A 17,619-nucleotide genomic window follows, 5' to 3' on the forward strand; every position below is an offset into this window, starting at 1 on the left:
AATGAAATTTGCAACTTTTTCTGCACATCTCTCTTTCTGGAATTGATTCTTTTCATCCAATTATTAATTGGTTTTATTCCTAAATTATATATCAACTAATAATCAAGGAGGGTCCCCTAGTTTAATTTATGTTGCCTTGATAAAACACTGGGACTAAAATTAACTTGGGAAAGAAAGGGCTTATTTGGCTTACAAGTTACAGTCCATCATGGAGGGAAGCCAGGGCAGGAGCTCCAAGCTGAAACCCAGAGCCAAGCAGATGCCATGAAAGGATGCTGTTTCCTGCCTTGCTTCCTTGCCGTTGCTCAGTTATGTTCCTTAAATGGCCCAGGCCCACCTGCTCACAGTAGATTCAACCCTCCCACAGTCACCAATAATCAAGAAAATACCCACACACACACACCAACAGGCCAATCTGATGGAGGAAGTTCCTCGCTAAGATTCCTTTTTCCTACAAATATCTAGGTTTCTATCAAATTTGCAAAAACAGTGACAGTAGCATTTCAGAGATGTGTAACATAAATTTCTATTTGTTTGATTAGGAAGGAAAAGTTGGGGCTAGGAAAAATACTAAAGAATCTAGTTAATACAAAGAAGCCTATAATTACAGGTTAAAAACAAATCTGGCTGACTTCTATTAGTTAAGCTGAAAACAGGACTTTTGCATCATACCTGTTTCCAGAGGACAATCCCTGCTGTCTGTTCCCTGGTGGCTGCTCTATGTGGGCCTACCAGTCTGGCGTGTATCAGATCATTGACACAGAGGGTCACCTATGTCTATAAGTCAAACCTCCGAAGATGGCAACTATGCTTCCAATACCCAATCCTGAAATAATCTGAACTCCTTGGTTGGGTTTCCAGAAATTTTTCATCAATATAATCCTAATGCAGTCAGTTAATAATGGATTTATTCCAAGATATGCATCTTTAAGTGATTTCAGAAAACATTGTATAGCCTATTAATACAAACTAAGATGGCTATGATGTTACAGAGCAATGTGGTCTTGTAGGATGTACACATGTTCAGGCCGTCCAGGCACCTCATCATTGATTAAACTACCAATGTTCTGCACATGGCTGACCAAGCAATAGGAGCCATTCAAAGAATCTTTCTAGCTAATGTTTTCTAGTCAAAATTGGGTAATCTTGTGGGTCAATTCTCATAATATGACAATTACTTCTTATATTTGGATTTTTTCTCTCACACTTGGAGGAGGTATTATTTCTGTCTTTCTGGAGAATTCCTTTAGTACGTCTGATGAAAGGATGTTTTAAAAGAGAGAGGAGAATATGAGGATCCAGATTTCAATCAGTCTAAGAACAGAATAAAAATACTAGCACCCTCTTCCCCAGTTCCCAATCCCCTTTGCTAAATGGTCTTAAAGAATGACAATTTTCAAGACTTAAGTTGGGGGAATTTTCTTCTTATGATTCCTTTTAATGTTATTTTTAACTTCTCTCATAACATATAATGCACATCAGACAAAAGGGCTGGTAGAAAGCACCAGGCCACCTTTTCCTGTGCAAGACAAAGCAGGACCCTTCCTTCCTTCACCAGCACATGGTTCTTACTATGTCTCTCACTCCTCAGTGTTTATAAAGCCAGGACCCTCATAAAAATTACTGACTACAGTTTACATTCAGCATATTTACAAATACGTGATTCTTACAGCTCTAAACTTGACATTTGAAGTCTAAAGAATCCTACTAGGTCCTATTATCCCTCACACACTAAATGATTAATTTAATTTATCTACATTATCATCCTCAGCCACACCTAAAAAAGTTATGGTACGCTAGTGTTTTAACTTTTCACAGGTGATAAGAATGTGTGTGTGTGTGTGTGTGTGTGTGTGTGTGTGTGTGTATGTGTGTAGGGATTGGCTCCCTTTCTTTAAAAGGATTTAAATGAAAGATCCTGATTTGTTAATTTTGACTAGAGACATTTAAGGAAACATATAAGAGGTCCCTGGAAGTAAGTTTCTGCATGGTACATTGAAACCAACAAAGGCCTGCTTTGGCTGTCTTTGCTCCAAGACATGTTCTGTTTACTTAACTGCCTGCAGGATTTTTTCAAACTCACATAATAAAACAGCCTCATCTGCTCTAGAAGCTTGTTACAGGGCTTGCAAACCCTAAGAGTGAGCTTACAGTCCTCCCTGTATTTGTGTACTTCTCCATTTCTCTACATGGAGGATTCATTGTGTTAATGGGCAGATGACAAAGACTAAGGTCTTTAGGGAACAGAGATGCCCTGTTGCTGCCAGAAGACGAGTTAGTGCTAAGGTTTCTGGGTTACTACTACCATCTGGTAGTTATAAAAATGACCACATATTGGAATATTCATTTTACTTCAGGGTTATAGGTCAAGGCATACAAAAATGATAATTAAATCAGAATGTGAATTCATTATCTCACCGTGATAAATATTTCAAGTGGACAGAACATCCCTTCTCTGGTGTGGGTAATTAAATACTCATCAAAGTTTGCTTGGTTAGCCCAGAAGTAAAGTAAAAGAAAGCCCCAAATCATAATCTAGTTTTCCTCGTGCGCCATCTAAGTCTCCATGCGCTCCAGGCCTTTCCCCCTGAGGTTCCCTGGTATTGTGCAGTGTGTGAACTGTACCACAGAACAGTTCTCTCTCTGAACTCCATGGCTCTTATGTCCTAACCCAGATTCTCTAGATTCTGTAGCGTTTAGGGTTACCCTACCAACATTGCTTCTTGGAATCCTCCTCTTTGGTACACGGCTTTTGCACATATCCTCTGGAGGTGCATATACTGAAATGTAATCCCCTTAAACTGAGCTATGATGTCTAGAAATGAGACCTTTATAAGAAGGGGATTGGGATTTGATCTGGCCAAGAGGATGAAGCCACCATGATGACTTTATATGAAAAGGGAAGATGCCTGAGTACACCTATGTGTGCTTCCTTTATCTCTTCAGATACCTTAGCATTTTGCACACATGAAGGCACTGCATTAGTCTGCATTTGCTGCATTATGATGGGGTCTAAGAGATATTTAAACATTTCTCCATCTGGATTCCATCTTTCTTCGTCGTCTTACTTTTTTTTTAGCTCCACATGCTTGCAAAAGAGGAAGCCTCTATGCCTCTAAACTGTTACACAAGCATAGAGTTTTGAAATTTTCAAACACTCTTGATCTCCTTTGAAACAACATAGAGAAGTAGTTATGAGTGCAGGCTCTGGAGCCATGTTGCCTGTTTGGAGTCCTAGCCCAAGTTTGTTCACCTGTTCAAATAAAGACATAATGCTGCATGCCTCAGACATACTATTATACAGTTCTAGATGTCAGAATGCCACAAAGGATTGGAGAAACTAAATTTCTTCTGCATGCTCCGGGACACTCGCCCACTCTGCCTTTTAGCCTCCAGTGGTAAAAGTGTGGTTATAACAGTGAGGTCTCTGCTTCCTCTGCTTCTGTGGTGGCTCAGATGCTCTGCTCTCTTTGTCTTATTAAGGACCCTTATATCTGCACTGGGTCATTTCCATTTCAAACTCTTTAGTTTACCCACACTAGCCCACCACACCTTTTAAAAGGCCCTGGTACCATATAAAGTGATGTATAAGGAATATATAGATGGAACCAGATAGGAGGGTGATTATTTCACTCATAAAATGAAAAGACTGATCAGTTCAGGTTATTTAAAACAGCGCTATCCTACCGAAGTTATGCAGCTGCCTTTAAAGGTCATTTGATAATATACAAAGACTTTTTCCTTTTCTTTTTAGTTGTTGCAGTAGGTAGATGCAACTTGCTACTGAGCATCTAGTGGCTAGAAACTAGGAGTACCGTTGAGCATTTTATAATGTGAAGAATTACCCATGCCAAAATGTCAGCAATAAGATAAAGAAGCTTTGACTTAAAACATAAGATTTGGGGAAATCTTTTTAGTTAGCAAGGTTACAGTGCAAAAGAAGTCTGTTACTGAACTCAGGATTACAAACAGAAATTTACAGAACCACACGTAAATTCTAAGTTTTTCACGCTGTTAAATGTCAAATAAATGATAAATGACATAGCTTTAAGCTAAAATTTCCAGCCTTGCCTTAACTTGTTATTTGTTGAGTAGTGTTTGTTTTATTGAGTATTTGTTTTATGCATTAAAATGATGCATTGTAAACATTACTTTATATGTATTACAAAATCACAGCTGCTCAGATCTAAAATATATAAGACCCATAGACTTTACTAATCAGTTTTTCCCTCAGTGTGTTTTCCCTTCTAGTTCTTGAAGTGCACCTGTCAGGAAGTTCCTGCACACTGAGAGAACATTAGAATCTCCTTTCAATTAAAGTAAGCATCTTGCCTACCTCCCAAATTCTAAAGGATTTCTGTGCTCAGGTTTGAACTTTCCAAGTCACTTAAAATGGCTGTAGAATTGTTACTAGGACACTCTCCTTTTCTCAGCACACTTCTTCCTGTCTTTCTTTTCTCTACCTACTCTGTTCTGCTTACTCTCATATAATCCTTTCTTCAGTCTAAGATGTTCTCTAGAGATTTCTTTACTTGAAACAACTTCTAAAAGAACTTGCCTCTTCGGTGACAGAAATGATTTATGGACACGTGTGTGTGTGTGTGTGTGTGTGTGTGTGTGTGTGTGTGTGCGCGTGTCTGTCTGTCTGTCCGTCTATCTGTCTGCATGTATAAGAGCATAAGGGAGCAGAGTGCAAATATCAGTGTCTGTGAGGTGAAGTGCATGTGGTCCTCACCTTTTCCCCTGGGAGAAATAGTAGCTCTCAATCTGAAAGTGTCTTAACAGCTTGTAGCCCAACAGAGCAAAGTGATAAGAAGCCTAGCTACACCACAAAGGCTGTTTCTGCCACACTCACACGTTTTGACCAAGACAATGCTCTTGAAACACGTTATATTTGTCATGATCCCCAGGTTAGGAATAAAGATTAGATAAATTTTGGCAAATTGGTACTTTCCAAACATTATTTAAAATCCATATTCTTAAATATCAAGCCACATGTAAGGTTTGAGACACCAAATGTCATTTCATGAGGTGGTTCCTACTACAGGACTCTGCCAGATCCCTGGTGGGAAATCCCTATACAGTTTTATAAACATCTGCCTATATAATCAGAATCCAACTTCTTCAAAAGCAAAACACAAGAAGAGTCAGAGAAGAAAACAGAAAACCAATGGATTAAGAGACCTAAGAGTTATGTCAAGTGTCCTAAGGACAGAGGAACTAACCATTACAGGTCAGGATGTAATGATAAGTTTCTCAAAATAGGAGCATATGCCAGGACAACTGGCATCGAGAAAGAGGAATGGGAGGACCAGGGGAAGGAGGAAATGGGAATTTCAGCAACCTCACTCACATTAACTTTTCTTCACTGACCCTAGGCATCTCTCAACCAGTGTGTCTGTATAGTTATTTCCCTGGGGGAATAGAGACATGTTTTTGTTTCTGATTAAAACCACTGGACAGGAAAGTACATGCTGTTATGTTAACAGCAAATGACTCCAATCCAGTCTACAACCATGTCCTTCTTAGGCTCCCTGTGTCAAACACCATGATGGAGAGTGGACGACTATCACAATCAAGACTCAGGGCAAAATATCTATTCAAAAAGCAATACCCATTGCCAAAGGGCACACACTTAGTACATTAGACCACAGCCTAGAACCTCAATGTAATTTCCTATCATTACATTGCCAAGTTTAAAGAATAACAAAAACCCAGATAGGAACATAGCTAACTGCCAAAGGTTAAAGAGCATATCCCAGGGTGTTGTACCAAGAAACATCTTTCTTCTCCTTGTAGAAGGGTCAAGAGCCCTTCTTGTTTTCTCGCAATACAGTATTTGCTGTGACTTCAATAGCTTCATGGGTTTCTGTTCCTTATCTTTTATTTTTCTTCTACTCTAATTATTAATGTCATCTTAAATCCAGCCTCTGTTTCCTCTTCTTTTTCACTTTTGGGTATATCAAATAGTTCTGAAGTTTCTACTGTTACCCGTAAGCTAGGAGATTCCGAAGCCAAACTCCCACTTCTCAAGCCCCATTTCAGCCAACCTGCAGTCCACCTTCACCTGGTAGTTATGCCTGGGTTATAACACGCAGATCATAATCTGTCTCCTCACTTCTGTTCTAGTGAGATAGTTGACACCATCCTCCTCAGTCCTTTGGATTCGACAGCATGACCTCCCTTTCAACTCATTCATCTCCCTCCTGTCATTTACCAACTCAGTCTTAGTCACCCAATTCACCCTCACTGTTGTCTTAGTACCACTGGATTACCCCACAGACCAAGCTCTGTGGCTCCTTCCTGCCTGACCATGGCAGCTCCTCCCTGCTCTCCCCCTCACGTGATCTCTTCTCACTCAACCCATTCATAATCATCCTTCAGCTGTGGCTCTGTCACTGAGCCATTCAAGATAATATTTCTCCTTTATCATCCCTAAAGCTTACCTGTGGATCTTTAAGGTTTTGTATAAAGTGCCTCTCTATTGGCACTGCTTTTCAAGAATATGCCCTTGTACGTGTATGTGTGTGTGTATGTGTGTCTCTGTGTGTGTTTGTGTCTGTGTGTGTGTATGTGTGTCTGTGTGTGTGTGTGTATCTCTCTCTCTCTCTCTCTCTCTCTCTGTGTGTGTGTGTGTGTGTGTGTGTGTGTGTGTGTGTGTGTGTGTGTGTAATGGGTTAAATCCAAAGCTGGATGAATGCCAAATACTCCAGTACTCTACCACTAAGTTGCATTCCCATCCTCCATGATTTATTCCTTTTTGTTCTTTCTTCTTGTTTATACTTTTCTCTTTTATACTTTTAAATGTCAAGTCCTACCTCAGTGTCAGGCCTTTCTCACATCCTTACTTATCTCTCTCTCTCTCTCTCTCTCTCTCTCTCTCTCTCTCTCACACACACACACACACACACACACACACACACACACACACACAAACTGTATGTCATTCTTTTCTAATGACTGGCATTTAATTACAGGTTCACCGTTCTGGTGTCTGGTGTTCACTTTCTCTCTCTAAGCCCATAGCAAGTGCCACAAAACCAGAAATAATCCGTTATCATTGTAGAGCAGTGGCACTCTCAGAATATTTCAGTTGATTAATTTTCTATTAAATACCTTTTTTTGTTGACATAAGTTTAGTAAGCATGCACATGAGCAGGACAAAAGTAGACATCTCCATTAACATTTGCGTTTTAAGTATTATATATTAACTGCAAACTAGTAAATGAAAAAACAGTTTCCTACCTGATTTTATGCAGTCTGATGATTTGCAAATACCATCTAGAGAAAAAGAGAGTAGATCTATAAGTATTGATAATAACATTTTCCAGGTTATTTTTTCCTTTGTTACTAAAAATTCTGCCAATTAAGTAAGTGTAATACTAAACATTGTATACTATTTTTACTAATTAAAAACTAAAAGAAGAATAAAAGGCAAATGCTAAATTTAAGGATGGTTAAAAAGCAAAAAAGTATGCTGTTATGCCATATTCACCAATTAAACTCTGGAAATATTGAAGCAGCTGAATGCTTCATTCATCATTCTGCAATCATGTTTTCTCATTAAAGAGCCAGTCTTTAATAATTCTTATTGTGAAAAACTTCTGAAAATCAAAATCTGAGTTCTTAGACTCTCAAGAAAACTTTTAAAATTGCAGTCACACAACAGTAATTGGTGAGCGGCTATTACTGAAGCTAGACAAAAAAAATTGTGTATATTTTAATCAAACAAAATTGCACAGGTCTCACAAACATGAAGATACTGAATGTGTTTTGCAATTAATAACTTAGCTCAAGAGTATGGATCGTGTATTTTATCCTAAGTTTATCATTTTAACATACGGATGCTGACCTCCAAGTGAAACTGTGCATCCTCCAAGCGTGTCAAGGTCAATGCTGAGAGGACACGAACAGGGTCGGTCCCCTTTCGCACTGGGTTCTGGGTGGGCCTGGGAGCCACTCACCATCATAGGTTGCATAGAGAGCAATCATTGTCACAGCTATGATAGTCAGGAGCAAGACGAGCACAGAGAGGCTGATCTCCAGTGGAGTCCATCGCTGTTTCTTCTTCGGCTTTGGAGCATTGATATCAGTTATATCCATCTGACTTTCTGATCTTCCCATCACCTAAAATCTGTGAATTACTCATATACATACAAAAACATCATAAGTAGATTTTAAAAAAGCACATGCATGCATTTCAGAGAAAGGATACCTGTATGTCAGAAACTGCTTGCTAAAAGTCAAAATGTTAAAGCTGGAAGCAAAACGTATAAAGAATATACATACATTTGAATCTGATTGGTTCCAGGCCCAACCAACTTCTTATATTCTTTTCTTCTTAAACAGACACACACAGAGACACACACGCAGGTGTATGGGTTCTTAAGAAAGAATAGACATGTGTATCTATCACTGAAGCTCCCAGAAAGGGTTGATTAAATACTCACATCACCTCTGATAGTCATGAGCAAATAATTGTTGAACCATCATTAAGAAAGTTTTAAGCTCACTCACGTGAACTTTGGACTGTTAAAGGTTAACTTCATATCTTGCTCCAACGTTTGTTATAAGTTAAAAGAAAATCAATGACTAATATCTTAAAGTATTGACTAAGCAGAAATATAAAATGCAAATACAGATAAAAACCAAAAGGAATAAACACTTGAAAGTAGTTTCTTTTACCTTGAAAACAACTTGTATTTTTAAAGTTCAAAATTGTTTCCCTTGCAGATAAGGTATGTCTGAATGGGTTAGACAGCATTCTTGAAGATGGGCACTGAATGGACAAAATGTGGTTTATATTTCAGGGGGAAAGACAATAACCACATCAGTGTTTATTGTGTGATTGAAGGAGGAAAAAAACCCAAACATGATTAAGTAAACTCTCCTTCAGCATATCACTTGCAGAATATATAGTTATAATTAATTAAAAATATTAATACTTCTAACCATAGGTGGGACTTCTGGAGTTCTAGCTAGATGTTAGGTACGATTTTTAATGTTTTATACATTCACTCTCCTATTCTCTGCGGAGTGGATGTTAATACCCCAATTTCCAAAGTTGGAAAACAGCGAAACCAATCAGCTTGCTCAAGATGACACAGCTAAGCAATACCTAAGGAACACTGGGCCACAATTTCGCATGCAACAGTGCCATGTAAAGTAAAAGGTACTTCAGACATCCATACAGAAATTTATGGTGAAAAACTAAGGGTATATAAGGCCATGGTTAGATTCCATGGTTTCTTTAGAGGCCAGATGGTTCTTTAAAAATTGCTGAGCAAAGCTTACAGAAACTTCAACCTTTCTGCGTGACTTCGGGAAAGGACTCCTTAAACAACAAGTTAGCTTTTTTTTTTTTTTTTTTGACTCGATACAAATTAACCATAGAATTTGGCTGTTAGATGAAGCAATTGCTGAGAAATGTTCTCATCAGTAAAGACTTTCCTCGAACAGTTACAAGTCGTCTGATGGAAACTGAGGCGCTACAAAGTAGAACATGACTATAAATTTGAAGTATTGTTGAGACTCAGCAGACAGGTAGAGATTTGTTTTCTCTAGTGACTTATCAATAATAAAACACACATAGTCATTAAAAAACTGGATTCAAAGTCTTAAGCCGTTTGTCCTCCTGATTACATGACATTCTAAGCAAGGACTATCAAATAAAAATACTTTACTGGACAATGAAAACCGTGTCTGTACAATAAAAGTGGAATGTAATGTACCTGACTGTTGAAATGCCTTATTTAATGGTTATGTAACTCATGTTAGCTTAGCCTCGCGGCTCCCGGGGCGATGATATAGAATTGCATTGATCGTACCGCTATTTTAATAGTAGTGGTGGCTGGGCAAGGAGAAGACAGGGACAAATTTAATACTTTCTCCCTTAACAGAGAAGTAAGCACAAAGAACAGGTTCCCTGGACCCCCAGAATTTGAGTATTAGCACATCTGCTTGAGGATTTCCCTACTGCCCTTAAATGTTTAAATAAAGAGCTGCTTCTTTATCTGTTTGTTTTGCCTTTTTGTTGTCGCCGTCGTTTATTTTTGTTTTTGTCCTTTCTAGAAGCCTCAATCAAAGCTAGTTAGTCTGGAAAGTAAAGCTTGGAGCAGGGGCCGCGGATCAGTTTAAGTCAAAGTGCTCTCTGGCGCCACCAAGCTTCTTGGTGAGGGAAAGCTAGTAGGCGGGCATTTCTCAGTTCTGGGTTATTGCTTACTCCCTCCTTACCCTTGAACAGGGTGACAAGGGTGACAGTTAGGTACCTAAGGCTGTAGGAGTAGCTATAGGGAAACAAATAGTGTAAAGTAAACAAGATATTTAGTCTTTTTACCTGCATCAAAGGAAATCATCTTTGAATCAAAATTTCATACTTCAACCTTTCTTCTAAAGATTTTGCAATTCTTCAGAAGTTCTTTTTTTCTTAGTGTACTACTTTTAGACACTGGTAAAAAGCAGAAATGCTGCAATATTAACCTCCTATTAACTTTGCCCTTCATTTCCACTTAGTTCAAGATAATTCATTATCTTGTAATAAGAAAATCTAAGCCAGAATACCTCAAGATGGAACACATCACAAATCTTCAGTTACCTTAAGATCCAATCTAACCACATCCAAACACTTTTAAAAGATCGGTGATGTGAAGGCAGACAGATCAGAATACAAAACGCAGTGCAAAGTCAATGCTTGTAGTAGGAGAAGCAAACGCATACCTAGGTTCTTAAAACATTTCACATGGGGGGGGGGGAACTCTTAAACTAAAAAGCAAATGCCAAAACAGACAATAAGAGAACAGAGAATCTGGAGTTCAGACTCAAAAGAAACTCCACAAACTTCAACTTGGCAACATCAGCAAAAGAACACACTGTTATTTTTGCTTGGGTATAAGATGCATTTCCTTCCAAGCATCAGCATCAGCAAACGTCAAATTTTGAAGCCTGGAAGATAACTGATCGGTTAAAGAGAAAGGTGGAGCAAAGCAATTTTCCGTCAGAGCACACTGTGATACTGCGACAATACAGGTCTGTAAGTCCCTGTGGCGGTGCTTCGGAGTTACAGTTCGCATTAATGGAAACTGAGGCAAAGTAGGAAGAAGCCGGTTTCATATTTAGATTGTGTCCACGGAAGGTGAAGAAGGAATTCAGAAGACAGCCCCACCCACATTAACTAGTAGGTGTTTCCTTCTCCTGAAGTGAGTTCTGACATGAAAAGTCCCATCCACGTTGCTCTCGTGTTCAGTGGAGCTATACAACCCAAGACAAACAACATCAAGTCCAAAACACAACAAACATTTTTGAGAACTTGAAGGAAAGAAAGAGGGAAAAAAAAAAAAATCCAAGAGCGTGCAGCTCCACTCCCTCAGGGCCAATCTGCCGATAGCAGCTTCCAAACGCTGGCGCTGCAAGTCAGTTACTAGTTTTCAGTTTAATAAAATCCATGTGAGCCGCTTATGGACAAGGAATAGACTTGACCGAGAGGCTCAGAGGAATACCCGTTTATAGTTACTCTCATTTTTAAAGAGTATAAATAGATCGGGATAGGTTAAGTAAGAAAGGGTCTTTAAAAACTTGCATCTACTAAAGAACACCCCCACCCCGCGCCAGCCAACCCTTTGGCAGATTTAAGCATGAATTATATAATAGGAAGCCAAGGTTCGAAGCACGATGAAGAGGTGGGATTGTGAAAAGACATTTAGGTTAAGAAAATTGAAAACTAGAAAAGTGAGTTAATTGAGGAGAGAATCCGATAGAAACTAAAATGAAAACAAACCTTGCTTTTTAAAATAAAAACAGTGTCTGTACAGCGGAATGGCCAATTCCCAGCCCCCAAATGAACCCCGGTGCAATTTGGCAGCGCTGCTCTCGGTCACCAAACAGAACTCCTGGGCGGAGGCTGCAGGAAGCTATGAAAATGAACCTGGAGGTGACCTGACATCACTCGCAGGGTCCTCCTCCAGGTCGCCCTCTCGGTCCCTTCCCCTCCCCACATTCTCAGGTCCCAGTGGCGGCTCCCGCCCAGGACACGCCTCCTCCGCCCGCGGCGACCAGGCACCGGGCGCCCGCAGCGCGCGGTACCACGGCCTCTGTCCTTGCTCCGTGCGTCCCGGCCCCCGCCCGCTTCGTCCTCCTGTTGCCCGTCCCACCGACTCCCGGCGCCCCGGGGACACTGGTGCCCCGCTCCCCGTGCCCGGTCGCTCGCTCTCCGGTGACTCACCAGTGTGATTGGGGAGAAGTTGGAGGCGACTGAGCAGACACATCCCGACCAATAAGCGCATCGACCAGGACGGCCGCAGGCAGAGTAGCCCCCAGCCCAGGCGAGCGCCCACCCCTCGGTGCGGTCCCCAGGGTGCGCCCGAGCGCCGAGCGCGCAGAGTGGGACGAGGCCAGAGTCCCGGGAGGTTCCAGGCCCCACTCCGACTCCGGGCGGGAGGGCAACCGGGAAGCCCGCATCCCTTGGACCCTCACCCCAGACTCACCCCTCGCCTCAGCCGCTCAGCAGCTTACGCCTGCACTCGGTCCAGCTTCGCCACTTGCACATCTCCGCGCCCCGCGCGCCTCGCGCTCACCCCCCGCCTCGCCGCACAGGACCAGCCGCGAGAGCAGTTCCCCGGGTGACCTGAAGGTTTCCGCCAGGTCTCCCAAATCCTGTCACACCGAGTAAAGGGGCGGAGGGGGCTCCCTCTCCCAGTTAGTCCCCCACCTTGCCCTTCCCAAAAGGGCTTTGCCAGACATTCTTGGAATTGTTTAGCTTTGTGGCTTTCAAGACAATAATACACTGTCTCTCTGGGATTCTGTAGTGCTGATTGCTGGCTCTCATTCTCTAACAGACCAAGACCATGATGCTTCTCTCTCACATACTCTTGCTCTTTCTGTTTTCCCTTGTCCTTCACTCTCCTTCCTATCTTTTCAAAGTCTTCTTTTCTTCCTCCTTCCTTTCTCTCTTCTCTCCTCTCCTCTTCCCCCACCCCCCACCACCACTCCACCCCCTGTCTATTTGTGTTTCTGGGTTTCTCTTAAACCCAAGGCAATGAATTTGTCAAAGAAAGAAAGATTGACTTTGTGCAGAGACAAATAATTTACGGAAACTGCCTTTAGCAGCTATTATAACCAAAAAAACTCAGAAAGGCTAAACTTTTCTGCCCCACCCCGCCCGAGGATTTCAGTGAAGTTATTCAATGTCAAGTACATACAGAGTTGTACATATAGAGTATCCTTCTGATCCTTCTCCTTTTCAGAATCACAAGTTTTAAACATCACACTTGGTCCATAGGTGCGATCATACCCAAACAGAAATGGACTTTCGGGAACTTGAAACTATCTTTGAATGTTAAAATGTTTTACTCCTTTTGCCCTAACCAACTTTGTGTTTTGTTTTAATTTTTTTTAGAAAAAAAGCTAAAGATAAAGATAAGCAATGTATATTAAAGAAATAATGAGTATCATGGAAAGACATTTCCAGAAAAAATAATTCAATTGATGTGGTAAGTTCAGTTCGACACCTTCAAACGGAAGTGCCCATGCTTCGTTCCTTCTCTGTGGGCATTACAAACACATCTTTGTCCTCCTGGCTAGGCTAACAGAGATGTGTGACTTCTCACAGATAAGCAGAGGCAACTTGGCAAACACTCTGGGAAGTATCTCAAATGGAATTTGAACCCGGGTCATCTTGACTCAGATTGTTTTTGCAGAGGATCGATGCTCAGAAGAGAGATTTACTCAAATTCTCTTGGGAAGAAATCTAGATGTTTTTCACCAACACACGTGTTTTTATTATATTTTAGTTAAATTATCAAAGCATCTAAATTTTACAGTAAAACAAATTGAGAATATATGTGTATATGTATGTGTAGACAGACAGACAGAGATAGGGAGCGAGAGGAAGGGAGAAAGAAAGCACTAGTTCTCAAATTTCTCATATGGAACAAGGAGCTTTAAAATTTTAATGTATGTCTGATTAGTATAGTAATAAGTTTTGGTAGAGAGGGAAGTTTGGTCAGAATATTACAAAAAATCATGTTTCAACTAGAAATAAAAATTAAGCTTATGTGCTTGGTCATAACCTAGTTGAATGTTTCTCATTTGATTTTGTTTTTGTTTTTTCATCTTCATTGAAGTTTTAAACGTCTTCTTCTTTTGTAAAGTTAACTAGCATATCCACAAAATTCAAGAATATCTCTTTCACCTAAAGGAAGTGCTTGAACCCTGGGGCCTTGCTTTTGGCCTTGCCAAAAGAATCGGGGGAAGCCAGAAGCCCAGAAGGGTGTGCGCATATGAAATGGTGCTCTACTTACCTGTCTCAGAAAGTATGCAGAAGTATTTGAGCAGCCACTGAGCAATACCCTTAACTCTGGAGAATGTTTTGATAACAATAGAAACTAGGTTAGAATTACTTATTATGACTATCAACTTTGAGCTGAAAATTGATTTTATTTTTACTTAATTAAAGAGTTATTAATGACAAACCTTTGCAGAATAGTTAAGAACAATGTCATCGTTTTATTTCAGTCTTGTTACACGAAGGAGAAATGTTTATGGGAAGAACATTTTGCTAGAAAAATAATGAATTTAGAATCCATGTCAAAAAGAAGTAAAAACCCTGACCTGACGTCATCATTAAACTTTGACTTTGAGCTTCTGTCTCAGACATGTGACAGTGTGGGCAGATACTTCGTTTAATACAAGTCTTAATCTCACTAAAGTTCATTAGAAACATAGTGGTCTTGTTAAGAATGCTAAACCTTTTCTCTGAGGAGGTTATGCAAGTTTGAAATCGTTTCTCTTCTAAGGGTCTTAAAGGAGCTCTCAGGTGCTTCTAGGAAGTAAACAGAAACCAAAAGCTGAGCAAAGTGTCCAAGGTCCTTCTGCATGCTTAGTTATCAGAGTGAGGGAGAAAGTCGCAATCCTGACGGCCTTCTGCAAGCTACCAGTAGTGGGGTGCATCTGTTTTGGCAACATGTACCATAAATCCTTAGAAACAGCTCCTGTCTGGAACATAAGGCTTCATAAACTATGTTTGGAGATCAGGCCAATTGCACCACTAAACCAAGGACAGTGTAAAGGCTTCAGAAGCCAAAAGAATCAGGGGAAGCCAGAAGCCCAGAAGGGTGTGCGCATATGAAATGGTGCTCTATCTACCTGTCTCAGAAAGCTTGCCAAAGCTAAGGGACCAAGAGTTAGATTTTCAAGGAACTTGCGTGACCTGAGGACCTCATACAAAGCATCATCCAGAGCAAGGTTAAAACCCACACCAAACATTCCTGTAGTAAGCTGGGCAGGAGAGAAGACATCCTTAATGGAAAAGGGAGCTAAAAACAATTCGCTCCCTTCGCTCCCACCATTTCCGGCCCCACCCCCCACTGAGCACAGAGCTGAGCTGCCAGTTATGTATTTCTTCAGCATTTCCAGAGAATGTAAATCTTTTCAAATCGTTGCCAGCGTGTAGATTTTTTCTCCCCCCAAAAAACTATAGTTTGCAAAAAATTTTTCTGCAACAATTTATGATCAGGTCAAACTGTAGACGTTTGAATATTGGCTTGGAAGTTCCTGAGCTAAAAGTTTCTAATAAAGCGATCTCAGCTAGACTGTTGGAAATAAAGCCTGAATTACCGTCATTTGACTTTTACTATGAAAAATGCTTAGAAAGAGTTTGTTCTGAAATAAAATGATAGACTATCTCATGCAGGAGAAGGAACGGTAAAGCTAAGAAAAGAGCTACAAGTCACTCTGAAGGCACAGGTCAGTCAGCAAAGCTACCTGTAAAAAGTGTGGGTGTCGGAAAGGATCACTGAAGGACTGGGAACGTGATGTGCGAGCCACAGGATCCCAAAGGCCTTTTGTTGTTGGGATGGAAGACAATGATATTAATTTTAGACTTTATTATTTATACAATAGAGATTGCTAATGGGGCCATAAAAGGGTTAAAATAGACTACATAAGCCCAAGTCTTGGAGAGATGAAAAACTGGAATTAAATAAAAGTAACTCTAACACAACATAGTGGAAAAATTAATATGAGAAAAGAATGCACATATCAGTTGTCAGCCTTTTGCTAAGATCAAGTGTAGAAAACAATGAACTAAATGCAGAGGTAAAGTGGTAAAATAAGATAAATAGGTCCGTTGCTGTAACTGTAATTAGACAGTGTGTCCAGTTGGGAGACAAGGACTAGAATAAAATAAATTTAGCTGGCTTTGTTTAAAAGAGATATACCTTGTGGGAAGTCAAGGTTCATGCCTTTGATCTCAGCACTCTGGAGGCAGAGACAGCCTGATCTCTATGAGCCCAGAGCCAACTTGCTCTACATAGTCCAGACTACCCAGGGTTAATAGTGAAAACCTGTCTCAAAAACAAAACAAAACAAATTAAAAGGAGAGATAACTTAAAATAAAGCTACAGTATAAACGAATGCAAAATGGTAGAAATAGTTAAGTCAAACATATATACACACACACACACACAAACACACACACACACACACATATATATATATATATATATGATTGTTAGTGTGGAATTTTCTGAGACAAAAAAAAACCCTAAATTTTACCCTTACTGAAATGTAGTCATTTTAGCAGCACTGTTCAGTTCTGGAATATATCCAGTAGCATACATTTAAAGTAGGTATTTTTAAAAATTACAGAACTAGAAAGAGACATTAATAATTCATGATGGTAATGGGTTTTTTCAATGTACTTTTCTCAATATTTGATGAATCAGATTCACAAGCAGCAATAATATAGAGAATATCTAAAAAAAAAAACAAAAACAAAAACAAAAAACCCTGTTAAAAGACTACCATGGAAATCTATAGAGCATTTCTTCAGGTATCCATGGAATATTTATAGATATTGATCATATATTTATGTTAAACTATGATGCTTCAATGCGATTCTAAGACTTCCATTACAAATAATTTATTATTGGACTTTAAACAACCAAAAACAGATAAATGAAAACTACATTGAGACTTTTTTTTTTCTGCATTTACTAGGCTTTTAGGTAGGTACTTCAGAAGGAGGCACAGGTCATCTTATATACAACAGAGGTTCCCTAGAGGAACCTGTACACTTCTACATCACTGCGAACTGTCTTGCTCCCTGTGACTTTTTCGGTCTGCAATCTTAAACAATTCAAGACCACGCATACGGGGCGGCCCAACACAATGGGCTGGACCCTCTCACATCAGTCATTCATCAAGCAATGCTCTGCAGGCTTGCCTAGAGCCTGACCTTATAGAGGAATTTTCTCAGTTGAGGCTCCCATCTCACAGGGGACTTTATCTGTGTCATGTTGACATCACACTAGGAGGCATAACTATATATCGATATGTATGTCAATTGAGGCATATAAAAAAGTATTTAAATCTTAATTGCTTCTACCTTAGGGAGAAAGGCAGAAACTTGATGAAATAAATAAGTCTTTATCCTAAGAATTTAGAAAGGAGGAAAAGGCAGTGGGGACAGATATATCTCAGCGTTAGAGCTCTTGCCTAGTTTTATCAAGACCCTCCATTTAATACCCAGCACTGTAATAAAAAAAAAAACCTAGTAGATTAGTTATTAGAAAAAAGAAGTTAAGAATATAAGTGGAGAAAAGATGCAAATATATAAGTAAAAAC

The 17,619-nt window shown here is 39.9% G+C and overlaps 1 protein-coding gene across 4 annotated transcripts in view; it reads right to left on the reverse strand.

Annotated features, from left to right (window-relative positions):
* The window catches only part of Mme (membrane metalloendopeptidase), a 110,296-nt gene that overhangs the window by 70,444 nt on the left and 22,233 nt on the right, over positions 1-17,619 (reverse strand). The window contains exons 1-3 of one of the 4 annotated variants that reach the window (XM_032898309.1): positions 12,218-12,261; positions 7,965-8,134; positions 7,246-7,281 (exon numbers count right to left, since the gene is read on the reverse strand). In XM_032898309.1, the coding sequence (XP_032754200.1) occupies positions 7,246-7,281; positions 7,965-8,124 (196 nt within the window). In that variant the 5' untranslated portion in view covers positions 8,125-8,134; positions 12,218-12,261. Of the gene's footprint in view, positions 1-7,245; positions 7,282-7,964; positions 8,135-11,773; positions 12,025-12,217; positions 12,262-12,479; positions 12,570-17,619 lie in introns of those variants that run through there. The other 3 variants (XM_032898307.1, XM_032898308.1, XM_032898310.1) reach the window with 3 other exon arrangements.

This window comes from Rattus rattus, chromosome 3 (assembly GCF_011064425.1).
Source record: "Rattus rattus isolate New Zealand chromosome 3, Rrattus_CSIRO_v1, whole genome shotgun sequence".
Classification (NCBI taxonomy): domain Eukaryota; kingdom Metazoa; phylum Chordata; class Mammalia; order Rodentia; family Muridae; genus Rattus; species Rattus rattus.